Source organism: Trichomonas vaginalis, chromosome IV, assembly GCF_026262505.1.
Source record: "Trichomonas vaginalis G3 chromosome IV, whole genome shotgun sequence".
NCBI classification, from domain to species: Eukaryota; Parabasalia; order Trichomonadida; family Trichomonadidae; genus Trichomonas; species Trichomonas vaginalis.
The window spans coordinates 26,965,142-26,978,895 of record NC_067206.1 but is presented as its reverse complement, the minus strand read 5'-3'; the positions used below and the strand labels follow the sequence as shown (position 1 = coordinate 26,978,895).

Below are 13,754 nucleotides of genomic sequence, written 5' to 3'. Positions count from 1 at the left end.
GTGACGCAAAATAGTGTTTACCATCAAACATGAAGCTTCAACAATAAAGATTTATATTATCTACTTGTTACTAAATCAAAATCCAAGAGCTAAATCAAGATTGATCAAGAAACAATTTTATCGAATATCAAGAAAACCAGCCAATATCCAATTCTTTGATGAGCATTCGCATAGTATAGTTTAAATCCTTATTGATAGTTACTGAAAAGCTACAAAATTTAATTAAATTTGCAACATCTCAAAAATTTACCATATAAACATATGATTTTAATTGATTTTCCTCGATTCTTATCATGTGAGTATGCATTATTCTAACAGATCAATTATGTGGAAATAATTGCTTTTATGGAGACTCAATTTTTTTTCCCAATTCAAAATTTTTTTAATTCTGAAACATGCAATCTGATCCTGCTTTTGATTGGAATTCTAAATGCGATAGAGCTATTGGATCAGGTGATCAAACTGCATTAACTCAACTCGATAAGTTTGCAGAAGATCAAGAATGTCTTCAAAAATCTATTGCTATTATGCATGGTAACCTCAGCCAGCGCGGCTGTGCGATGCTTATGACACAACTTAAGAAATACATATGCAAATATTGGCATTCTGAAGAAGAAATTTGCCAACAATTCAAAAACCTCATTCTTCAATTCATGTTCAGTAATTTAGAAAGAGACGAAGCTACATTGAATCAAATGGCATTAGTGGTTGTCGAAATTGCTGTTTTTGAGTGGCCAGAAAATTGGGAAGACTTTACACAAATAATTTCTCAACCAGAACAAGATATATTGCCTATGATGCAATCATTAAAGATAATTTCGATGTTAGCAGCAAAACTTAACGAGTGCAACGAAAATGTTGGTGTTACTGGACCTAGACTCTCAATTATGAATGCAGCTTTCTTAGAACAAGCAGATTCCGTCTTAAGCCTTTTACTTGCGGCTTTAGGAAAGAATTTCGATAACATGGAACAACTTATACCTTTATATCAAGCAGCTCTTCAGACATTAGATGCGATTTGCAGTCGTGTTGACTGTTCATACATTTTCAAATCGAATATACTTGTTGAAATTCTAAACAAATCAAAGCAACCAGGACTCGAATCATTATACCCTTCTGCAGTCAAAGTCATTGCAGAAGTCATCAGTACTGGATACATGGATGAAGATGAGACACCTCTGCTTATCGGAATCTTCCAAGAAATCGCTACATTCATTAGCGAAAACTTTACAGAAGAATTATACAATTTGCCATGGATAGAAGGTCTTCTTTGCATCACTATACCTCATATGTTCGAACAATATAGCGAGACTCTCGAAACTGCCGATAATCAGGAATATTTACGACCAGTCATTCACGTTATCGTTGGTCTGACACGAATTATCGCAGAAAAAGTTGCAGAAGGTGACGATAGCAGTCGCGAAACTTTCGAAAAGTGCGTTGACTTTTGGTATAAAACAACTCAACGAATGATGACTTATTTGAGGTCAACAGCAGAAGAAACAGCATACATGGTATACAGAGATTTTATTCCGGACCTTCTTGAAATCTTTATCCGATACATTGTTGAGCCAATTCAAGTAAATTTGAACGATGACAACAGTTTAGAGCTCGAAAGCCAAATGAAATGGGGAGACTTATACTCAATGATGAAACAGACAATCGGATACCTCGCAAGAATGGAGCCACGTTTAACAATTCAAATTTTGAATATGATTATGGAAGCTCTCAGCCACGATTTCGATGTTACATTATATCAGAAGTTATGCTGGGCCGGAGGAGCTGTTGTACAAGTCCTTAACGAGCAATCAGACAAAACTTTTGTAGATAATATGTATGTCCAAGTCGCACAAATATTTGAACCACTTAAAGACGTAATCAGGAGTAATGACTTCAAGGAAGAAGGCGAAGAAGCTATTGCTATCATTCAAACTTGCTGTGCTTACGCTTTCTTATGTTCTCAAGGCGAAAAATTCTATGTTTACGATAAAGCTTTGCTAGAAACTGTTGTACAGAACTTATTGGTCATGTTCGAAGCAAGATCTCCTAAGCTACAAATGGTGGCCATTGAATGTTTCTCAATCCTTTCAAATTCAAAGATAAAAAGCAGTTTCATTGAAAAGTCATCGGAGGGAAGTTCCCCGGCGGAATATTTAATAAACGCCTGTCAAGATTACATTCCAGCCTTACCTCCAAGCAGTGCCGCTACACTTGTTAGTGTTATATCACAGATGGCTAAGCACCTGTACTCAGAACAGACAGATACAATCACTCCAATTCTTCAAGTTGTATTACAGATTTTACAAGATGCGATCAAATCCCTTGATTTGCAAAATGACCAATCAATTATCAATCTCATGAATGCCTGCCAAATATCTTCAGCGGCATCTTCCCTTGGAAGCAACTTTTTCAACTCATTTAACCCATTAGCTTCCGAATTGTTCTCAATTTACCAGGCATCATGCCAATCCATCCTCGAGATCATCCAGATATCAGGACATTTAGAGACAGACCAAGAAGCACAGAGAAAATGCCGAATTTTCCAATCCCTACAAAAATCAACGAGCCAAATCATCTCCAGCATACTTTGCTTGTCTCCAACAGGCGAAGCAGCTAACGAAACAGTCATGCAGCCATTCATTGCCATGTGCGAGTTCTACGAACAATCAAACGACATCGTGAAATCCCCTTCATTTTTCGATGTCGCTTCTTCAATCGCGAGGAAGTTCCCCCAGCAGTTTCTCTCAATTTTTGAGACCTTTTACAATTCTGTTTATGGTCCAACGATAAACATGATATGTAATGATTATACATCTAATTATCACTTTAGATTACCATTGTTCAAGATGATGAGAACAATAATCAATGCATTACCTACATTGTTCATGAATATGCCATTTAACCAAAGTTGTGGCCTGATTGATAACATGATATCAATTGGATGCAATCATCCAACACACGAAGTAAGTGAAGTTGCACATGACATTGTTAGAGACATGATTTGTTTTGCGAGAACGAAATATTCGAAAGAATTTAGTCATGAATTTTGGATGAATTATTTGAGAGAGAAATTCATGGAAATAATAAGAATTGCAACAGATACAATTCATATGTTTTGTATCAATAAACAGGCAATGATTATTTCCGAAATCTTCAAATTTGATGAAGCAAAACAAGACATTGACTTTTTGTTTGAGCAATTATCATCAAATTTCACATCAGTTCCACCTGAAAATATGATGGATATTCTGCAAGGATTTGTTAATGATAAAACTGTTGATGCTTTGAATGATTTGTTGATATTGATGAGACATATATCAAGAATCAATGCATTGACAGCAGAAGCAAGAAAGGAAAGACTGGATATGATTAAGAAACAAGCAGATCAAGCTTTGGAGAATCAAAATTAATATTATATATTTATTTTGTTTATTTTCAAAAAAAGAAAAAAGTTTTTTTGAATTTATATATATATTTATAAACAATTCTAATATAAAAAAAGTAATGTGAATATTTTCTATGAAAAAATAAAAGAGTGAAATACCAACGCAAATAAAAAATTGTGGATTTTGAAAGGGCATTGAAATTTAGAGTTGTCTATTCAATTTAAAAAAAATTATATTTAATATTTCTCTATCAAGTAAATTTCCCAGACAATATATCCATTAAAGAAGTGTTAAAAAATTCAAATATTTATTGAGTTATTTGAAATTTTTAAATTTCAATCATATCATATTTACCATTCTTATATTTAATTTATATTAAATCATAAAATCTCCTAAGTTTATTCCTACTATCTAATTAATGTCCATTAAGGGAATATTTCTATCGCATGTCCATAAATACAAGTAAGTATTCCTATGTCAAATAAAATACTCTTTTTTATATTTTGAAGATCAAAAAATCTAATTGAAAACAAATCTATAAAATGAAGTATTTATAAACAAACAATAAATATAATACATAAAAATTTATGATTTTGGAGGAGTCAATATCTCTATAAACTCCTTTAGATTTGGATTTCCATTCAAAAGCGAAGCCATGAGCTTCTTATCCGAAATAGAGATCAATAAAACTAAGTGTGAAATCAGTTCTTTGTCGCCTTTTGCAGCAAACAAACTGTTCAAGCAAAACTGGCAAATTTCAAATTCCCAGCTTTCTGATGGAATAATCTTTCGAATTCTGTCAGTTGCAACAAGTAAAAAGTCAATAATCTTGTGATTTATCTCCTTTGGATGTTTTGTTCCAAAAATGAAATCAGCAATAGACAATCGAAGCAAATTCAAGCCTAAATAAACTGTCCTGTTTTCAATGACCGAAAATGCTAAAAACTCTAATCCGCCCTTATCGAAAAAGAAAAGAATTAATCGTGATAAATCTTCCATAGAATTCAATTGATAACCGCCATTGAAAATGATAAGTTTTCTGAGAATTCTAAATTTGACATCAATTTCCAATCTCAATCTGATTACATGCGAAATAATTCTGTCTATAATATTGACATCCAAAAGAGGAAACAGAATATCAAACAAACAAAACGTTTCTTCACAAATCTGATTTAAATAAAAAGATACAATTGTAAAAGCAATTTTTTGGATTCTTTCACGATTACTTATTTTAAGTAAACGACAAATTGCTAATTGTGAGAAACCATTTGACAGTGACATTGACAAAATATTCGAAAAAGTGTCTTCATTTTTATCATCTGTCAAATTTGACGATAAAACCGCCAAAAAACTTGCAATCGTCTTTTTAATTTTGTTTGTTTTGTAGATATCATTTGAAAAAGTCAAAGACGATTTGTAAAAGTTTGAACGATAAACAACCGCCAAAGTGAAGTCACTTATATCTTTTGAGATTTTGTTTTTTGCAGCCAAAAAGTTGAATAGTTCCAAATACGCCTGATTTACCTCGAAAACTTCCATTTCTCTAAGTAAAATCAAAAAGAATGGCCACTCTAAAGGTTCATCACGTTTTAACTTAAAGTAAATTTCGATGATACTTTTTGCATCTTCTGATAATTCATAAATGAATTTGACCTGTTTGCAAACATCTGTAATAAATGAATTAGAGAAATCAATGAATGTTTGGGCAATTTCTTTGACAGGTTTGTTCAGATTTTGCATCAGTTTTCCACTGATTTTTGTAAAATTGATTTTGTCAAATTTTTGAATCAAAATCAAATTTTGGACAATTGATTCTGTTGCGTTTTCCAAGTACTTATCATTGTTAGTAACTAAAAACAAATGGAAAGTTAAACAGAAGTTGCTTTCCCTCACGAATTTTTGGGAACTTTCGAAAACTGAGTTGAAAACCATCAAAAATTTGTCATAAAATCTATAAATCAATTTTGGATTTTTCATGTAACAAAAAACAAATTCTGAGAGCATTTTGATGGCGAAATTATGGCTTACGATGTCTTTGAGTTTTAGAACTTCCATTGACGAAGAAACAATCAGATCCAAAACAGCTTCATCTTCAATTTTTTCTTGGCAAATCAAAGTACAAATCATCATCATTGCTTTTATCAAATTATTTGAGGGACAAATTTTTCCTTCGAATTGAAAATTGAAAGGAACTTGACCATTTATAATTATTTGGTCTAAAAACTGTAAAAACAAATTAACATTCTTTGTTGATAAAAACAAATACCTTAAATGTTCAATTGTGTCTTCAGAACAGCCTTGTTGTATCAAATCAATCAAATAAACTAAATCTTTTGGAGATGATGTCAAAAATTTTGAATAGGACGATAGAAAAGTTCTGGGTCTTTCCAAACCATAACCTTTTCTGTCCAAAGGAGGTCTCTGATGTTTAGACATCAACCACAAACCTTTTGCCATTGAAAATGTCTTGTTGACAGGAAAACGACAAAAAACTTTTGCCAAATTTTGGCGGTTTACGTCATTTTCTGACAAAAGTTTATGGATACATTCTGCCAAGTAATTTATATTCTCGGGAACAAGCATTGCATCGGAGTACATGAATTGTTCGACGATAGAAACTGTTTGTTGTAAAAATTCGTCAGGAATTTGTTTGTTTTCTATCAAATGAAGCAAAGCAAATAAAACCAAAGGAGAAGGATCATTTATCAGCAATCTCTGGAGACAAAGCATGCATCTTATGCTTTCATTTCTTCTTGACTCCGGGAACTTCAACTCCGAAATTACAGCTGAAATAATTTGAGAGTTAATTTTTGGATTTTCAATGAATTCCATCAAAGCATCAAATTTTTCTTGATTCACATTTACGTAAGCAGCAATTGCGGCACCCAAAACTCTGATTGTTCTTGTATCCTTTGGATTGAAACTGAACAAAACTCTCAGAGCGTCATTCCTTATAAAAGTAACAATGTGTGGTCTCGTGACAATTGATCCGACCAATGTTAATCTGAGCATGAATAAAACTTGGTCCGGTTCTTGATATGTTGAAAACAATTGTGACAAAATTGTTTTTTTCAAAGGATTGGCGGATAATATCGACCAAGCACAGTAATCTTTAAGAACAACATTAACAAGTTCATCTCTCATTGGTGTTCTAACATCAGCAACTAACAAAGTATAGATTGTCTCCATTTTATCAGTGACAATCGATGAATAATGTTTTGGAAGATTTGTTTGATACAAATAATCACAAATATCAACTTCATCTGTTGATTGTCGCATTCCCCAATCGTATTTATTCTCTTCCGCACTAAAAAACCTTGCAAGGATTGTTGGTGTAGCGTTCATCATCGTTTGTGGTAACGAGATATGCCATGCTGGTTTGCATTTCGGAATTGATAACCATAAACTTAATAATGTTGGAGCGGAAAGAACTCCTGAGTTATGGGCAATGGAGATTGCGATCTGTTGGATAGTTGGATAGAGACTTGGCAATGTCTCTGAGTTGGATAAGATGATTTGCTTCATTAAAATTGATCCGAATTTCATTGGACTCATAATTTTTTCATCGTTTTCGCCAATTTTTTCTCCGGATTTAAACAAACGAGAAAGAGCACGAAAAGCAACTAATATCAATTGCATTGGTACATCAGATTGTGATCTCTTGAATGATGATGCAATTAGAAGTAACGCTGATGAAAATCTCTCATCTGTCGGTTCAACATTTTCATTCAGCCATTTTCTACAAATTTCGTAGATTTTTTGCATGGAATCATCATTTATAGAACTCGTCATGACCAAGATCGATATACCACGTAAAAATCCATTGATTTCGGATGGTTTCGCGTCTTCTTCTTGGATCCAATTCAAAAAGGAATCGACCAAAATTTGAGATGCTTTAGATTCTCTCCGACCAAGTATGACAAAGAAGGACAATATCATGCGGATGATATCTCTATCGGCTGTTGCAAGTAATGGATAGAATGTTTTGGCCGCTTTTGTGATAGTTTTTGTAGATGCTCGGAAATTTATCAAAGTATCAAGTGTCATCATGGTATGGATTGTAGAAAACCCTGCTTTCCTCGATTCTTCATACATATAGTGGCAAATTAATGGTTCATAAGTGTTTCCAATAACTGATGATATCGCTTTGAAAACTGTTCTAGAAAACGCACAGGAACGTACTATAGAGATACTAAATGGTACAATTGCAAGCGCAAATTTGACAAATAGACTGATTTTTTTGGATAATTCAAATGGTGGAATAAAACGAACCCAAATCATCATGGAATGACAGAGAACTGGTATGTTACGGTCAATTTGTGCATATTGGAGTATTGTATTGAAAAAGATTTTATAAATTTTTTTGGGATCGTTGATAGGAGTTCGAGAAGGGCCGATATATGGCTGTATTCCTGTATAATAAAGTATTTTGGCTAGTGTTTTTGCTAATGTATAACGTAATTTCCTTGATGGTAAAGAAAAAAACGAATCTATTGAATTTATCAACTGTTTGTATGTGTATTGATGTGTTTCTAGTATAATAGGAAGTGTTTTGACTGCTTCTATCTTAGTTTCGATATTCTGTGATGATAAACATGAAATTATAAAATCGTTGATGTCTTGATAGAGTGTTCTAAGCGCAGTTTTGGTATTTTTAAGAATTCGTCTAAAACATTGACATATATATGGATACTTGGTCGTATCATTAGAACGAATTAAAATTGGAATTGGGATTTGAAGTTGTTGTATAAAGGACGTTCCACCTCTTTTTGAGAATGATCCGAGAATTACTATAGCTTGTAATGTATTTTTCGCAATTTCATCTTGTAAAGGTAAAGTTACTTTCCAAAATTCTGGATTTTCGCGAGTTTTATAGCATATTGACATCAAAATCCCAGTAAAATTTGCGTTTGTAATACTAAGATCCTTTAAAATTGTTGTCATTATCAATACAAGCAATGGTTCTAAATCGACATTGTTTATAGGAGTTGTTGCTGATAAATCTATTATATTCTGTAGCATCTTACCAAGTATAAGATTTGTATTTTGCAGATGCCCCGTCTTCAAAAGGTTTTGAAGATCGGTAACAAGAGGCTCCATACAAAATCTTCACAAACTAAAATTCACTCGATGGCCACATCAACAAAAGAGTGGAGACCATTAGTACATTGATACTATTTGTCTATAGAAAAGATTAGATCTTGAATATTGCAACCAATATAAATGGAAATTAATTTGAAGAAGATTTATCATACTCGTTGCTATATGTTAATATGTGTTTTTTGTGTACATACTTATGTAAGTCATTATCTGAATAACATAACGTTCAGATGATTCTCTTGAAACGAGATATCTTGCAAATATGTTAAGAAGTTATTAGAATTCCCTTGAATAGAAAATCTAATACATCTTATATGGAATGTTTAAAGTTATGCTTAAATAGATTGAAATATTTTTGAAAAAAATTATATATTTTTGCTTTTATTCAGATAAAGCCGTATTATTATTGCGTTAAGCATATTGTTTACTGTCCTAACATAACTATCATGTTTTTCATGAGATTAAATTTGGCCATTTGCAGAAAGAACTTGAGCTAAGTGGAGAGCTGTTAAACTCTTTGTATCTGCTGTATATTTCCAAACATCGCTGTATTTCACGATTTTGAGAACGATTTGCTCATGAGCATCTTCTCCTCCTAATTTCTCATTGAGAGCAAGGATCTTTTCGTGAGGCATTGTTGTTCTCCAGAGGAACAATCTCAAGAACTCATCAAGAAGTCCAGGAGAAGTGTAAACACCTGGGAATGAATCGCCATAAGCTTTTTGCGTTAAATCAATAAGATCAGATTCCTTGGCGACTAAATTGCATTCCTCTTCTAACTCTTTAATTGCTACTCCTTTCAAGTTACCGGATCCATCAATCATTCCTGCTGGGATTTCAAGTAAGATTTTGCCTGTAGGTACACGTGGCTGTGATGTTAAGACAGAGTATTTCTCACCTGTTTGCTCATCAGTGATTTCGAGTAACATTCCAACAGCTCCACCACGAAGCATGCAAATTCCTGGTATTTTGATACCATTTCTTTCTGTATGGGTAGAAATCTTAACAAATCCGACACGTCCATTTCCGAATTTGTCAACAGATTGGACTTCAACTTTCTTGAGATCTAATGATGGATCTAAACTATTTGTCCAGTTCTTAACGAGATCTGTCATCAATGCAACTTCAATATCTGGTGTTGTTGCAGCTGTTACTGGGATTGTATTTCCGCGAAATTGAAGACTCATTTAAGTGAAAAAGGTGACAAGGTGCAAGCAAGTAATGAATGTCAAATTCTGTTTTCTTTATAGAAAATTGATATTTAACAGCTGTCAAATTCAAATTACGTCTATTGGTTAATTTCGATCAAATCTAATTTTAATTCTCGGAAAACCTGGCTTTGAATGGACAAAAACAAGATGGATTTATTAAAATTGCTCTAAGTATTCAAAATATTTGCTCAGAATGTTCCAATATAGCACAAATCAATATAAAAATCGGAGTGAAAAGTTAAAATCTAAATCCTCACAATTTTCGGGGGTTTTGACGGTTGTATGTTTTATTGTGGAAGATTTTAAATGAAATCTAATTACATCGATGATGACAACAAGGAAGCACGCTACTTTCCGACGGAAACAGAGATGCCCATCCTTGTTAACTACTTGCAAATGTACTTTTCTCATCCTGAGCGGTCGTTACAACGTTCTCGGGTTGTGCAAAGTGTTGTTTCCGTTTTGAATCCAACAAACAAGCACTGGTCTCATCGTACAGTTCGTCTATGGTTTAATAACAATAAAAGAGTATTTTATCATCCTACAATGCTAGCAAACGCAGTACAACAGCAACCAGAAAGAAAAGAAACACCACAACAACCAGTACAACCAAAGAAAGTCATTCCACAGCAGCCTCCAAGATCTCTTTCAGTTGCACAATTTCCGCCAAGATTTGATCACACAAACAGAATATTTGACGAAAGAAATCAAGTTATTCCGAAGATACAACCTCCTCCAATACCATTACCAACTCAACAAATGATGATTCAGCCTCAATCTTCAATGCCTCCGCCAAATTCTTTACCAAACATGATTTTTCATGAAAGAGAAACCATCATGACATTAGCAGATGATAACCCATCAGCACAACTAGAATCAGCCTCTCACATTACTAAAAAACTCATAAAAATGAATGATCAGCATTACGACGAATTTGTTTCAGCGCAAGGAATGAAATTACATGCAATTACAGATCAGCAATCGATGCCAACTATGCTTGATCAATCAGATACTTCTTCTCTTCTCAAAAAAACCGAAATTGTCGAGCAATATCCTTTTATCGAAGCAGGACTCTTCATTGCAAACAAACCAGCTATTATTACATACAATGACGATGATGGTAGCCAAATATTATACTACAAAGGCTCAAAAACCCCTGTTTTATTCAATTCCGCTGTATCATCTATTACATTTGACGAAGAAAGCCAAGAAATCTATATCTATTCAAGCGGAATGATGCGTTCTTTTCAAGAAGAAGACATAACCTCTACAAAATGCTTCGATACCGGCTTCCACAGTTCATTTTCATCATGTATGTGCTTTTGGGACCATTCTTTAGCACTTGCTGTTGGCTCTTGTGTTGTATTTTGGTCAAAAGAATCATTGCAAACAGAAGGGAAGCCACAATTTACAGCAATGTTTGATTTTATTTTACCAAAGATATCATCTTTGATAACATGCAAAGATTATCTTATTTGTGGCTCTACCGAACATCATACTCCTCATATCCTTGCTTCAAATGGTACAATTGTGGCTAGATCTATAGGACATGTTGGAGGAATTACAAGTCTTGCTTGTTATGACCAAAATTGCTTCCTTTCTGGTTCAGCAGATCAGACAGTAAGACTTTGGGACCTAAGAACTAATACAACTGCGCACACTTTCTGCAGACATAATGGAATTGTCACGGCATTGGCCGGAAGAGAGAACAGAGTTGTATCTGGAGGAACAGATGGCATTGTAAAGGTTTGGGACCTTAGAATGACCAACAAAACTTATCTTTCTTGCTCAATTGGAAATACGGCTCCTCTTGAGGTTGTAAATAACGAAACGAATATATTAGCAATCACAAGTGAGAAGGTATTCGACCAATATTACGACTTAGAGAAATACGGTGCTTCTAATGCGGATTTATCTCCTGACTCTTTTATTAATATCAATGTTTAATATGTTTTATTTTCGAATAAAGATATGAATTTGTTTTTACGAGATATATGTATATTTGAAAGAGGATCTAGATGATTTTTTTTTTCTCAACAGTCAATTTTTTGTATCAAAACCTTATTTTTCTTACTGTTATCTAAATAATACATCTTATACATAATACTTCAACGTTCCTCCGATATTGTGGGAAGTCAAATATTTAATATCAAGAAAAACTTGTATGAAATTCTCCATTGTACATATACATCAGGCAAAGCCCCAGAAAAATTTGAGATAAATGCGTGATGTCGAACTCTTTAAGGGTCCACGGTCGGGCCAAGCGAAATCTAACGTTAATGTTCAAAATTTATATGGCAAGGCCCATATCTATTTATATATTCTGATTTAATATCATATTTTAATGCTATTTTTAATATAATTTTTGGATTTCGTTAACCAGGAAGCTCCGAAAAATCGATTCAAGGTGAAGACGATAACGATAATTCTCATTTTAGCATTCAATTTTTGAATATTATTGAAAATGTACCGTGGACCCTTAAATTGTTTTAGTATCATGATTTCATATATAGAAAAAAGGGGATAATAAAAAATATTATGGGTTAATTGAGAGCCATGAATCTAATAAATATTATGTTCCATAAATATTTTATTGCCGAACAACATTTGAGGGGAAAAAATAATCGAATTCAAAGATCGTGTAACTATGTTATATATTGTTAATAAATGCTTTAGAATACTGTAAAAATATTTCAATATACATTTTATCGTCTTTTCGGATTTCCAGATTTAACCAGCAAATCCCTTTAATTTGTTATTACAAGGTATGCCAATTTTGGACTTTTTCTGGGGAAAATGAGACTTATAAAAAAAATCTAAACTGACGGACCAATTATGATTTCTGTTAATGTCAATTTTATAATACATTCTAACTTCTTCTGATGTATTCCGAAAAAAATAAAAGTTTTTGTGAATTTTTTTGTGAAAAAAGAGCGAACATTGAAATTTCTGGCCATGTAAAAATAACATTACTTATATTGTGATAATATATTCAATAAAAGCAATAAAAACTGTTAAATTTTGTCATAAAATTAATAAAAAACTTTAGATCATATAATTTAACAATAGTAAACCAGTTAGAAATTGCTTTTTCAATACAATTTTCAATTTATATTAAAGAATGTTGAAAAACCAAAGACTAGTTTTAAAAACCAAAGACTAATTTGAGAACTAATCTCTCAAAAAGCCACATCCTTTTGAATTTTTTGAGTTCCCTTCATAATTTGAGAGCTTGATCCAGGGTTGATGCCTCAATTGAAAATTAAAAAACGGCCATTTTTCTTCATTAATTAAAACATTTAAAAATATAATATTATGTAATATTTTTTCTCATATAATATAGTTCGTTTAGAATACTCGAAAAAGTAAACGATTTTATTCTGCATCGATTGAGAACATCATGCTGACACACCCTGTATGCTCTCCTAATCTGCTCTCAAGATAACTAGTCTTGAGCAACCAGAAAACACGATTTCTACTTATACAAGCCTGAATTTCATTTCAAAATGTAATTTTAGGCCTGCAATAGGTGAAATCATGGGAGATGTTCAAACCATTACAGGTTGTCTTCATTCATTCTCAATAAATGAATGGAGTTTACGATTATTTTTGCGAATAATCTGCAATTCTTCTGAGTAATTGCAGAATTTCGCCAAAAATTATTGATTCAAACATTCCTTTACTATACAAAACATCATATACTTAGATGATTATTCATTAGATATGCTTTTATTCAAAATTTCTCAAAATGTGAAAACTCAAAAGAGGAGTTAAATAAACATTACCTTATTATTAATTATGATAATATATTTTACTACTATAAGCAAATACCATATTATCTCTCTTGGCTTTCCAAAAGTCATATTTCAATGCCGTTTAAAAATATTTTTTCTGAGTTTTTTAATCATTGATTATCGATTTTAACACAAAATTTGTTATGATTCTTTGCAATAAATATTCTTGTTTAAAATGATTTAAAATCTTATGTTATATCTATTTTGATCAATTTATATTGCATTCGCATTGGCTTTCAGAGGGTCCTCAATCTGGTCTTTGG

At 32.6% G+C, this 13,754-nt stretch overlaps 4 protein-coding genes across 4 annotated transcripts, besides 1 other annotated feature; 2 read left to right on the top strand and 2 right to left on the bottom strand.

Annotated features, from left to right (window-relative positions):
• Positions 1-388: 388 nt before the first annotated feature.
• On the top strand, positions 389-3,410 carry TVAGG3_0175650 (nuclear export signal receptor protein; the record flags this gene model as incomplete). The annotated part of the gene is made up of 1 exon (XM_001582263.1): positions 396-3,410. The coding sequence occupies one exon, from the start codon at positions 396-398 to the stop codon at positions 3,408-3,410; it is 3,015 nt and encodes a 1,004-aa protein (XP_001582313.1).
• A 372-nt stretch (positions 3,411-3,782) lies between these two features.
• TVAGG3_0175640 (armadillo (ARM) repeat-containing protein family) lies at positions 3,783-8,598 on the bottom strand (the record flags this gene model as incomplete). Its single annotated transcript, XM_001582264.1, has 1 exon — positions 3,972-8,486. The coding sequence occupies one exon, from the start codon at positions 8,484-8,486 to the stop codon at positions 3,972-3,974; it is 4,515 nt and encodes a 1,504-aa protein (XP_001582314.1).
• Positions 8,599-8,838: 240 nt separating this feature from the next.
• Positions 8,839-9,691, bottom strand: TVAGG3_0175630 (ADP-glucose pyrophosphohydrolase protein; the record flags this gene model as incomplete). Its single annotated transcript, XM_001582265.2, has 1 exon — positions 8,948-9,673. One exon carries the CDS (start codon positions 9,671-9,673, stop codon positions 8,948-8,950), a length of 726 nt encoding a protein of 241 aa, XP_001582315.1.
• Positions 9,692-10,003: 312 nt separating this feature from the next.
• TVAGG3_0175620 (SCF-dependent proteasomal ubiquitin-dependent protein catabolic process) lies at positions 10,004-11,644 on the top strand (the record flags this gene model as incomplete). The annotated part of the gene is made up of 1 exon (XM_001582266.1): positions 10,004-11,644. One exon carries the CDS (start codon positions 10,004-10,006, stop codon positions 11,642-11,644), a length of 1,641 nt encoding a protein of 546 aa, XP_001582316.1.
• Positions 11,645-11,941: 297 nt separating this feature from the next.
• Positions 11,942-12,175: a mobile genetic element.
• Positions 12,176-13,754: the final 1,579 nt, after the last annotated feature.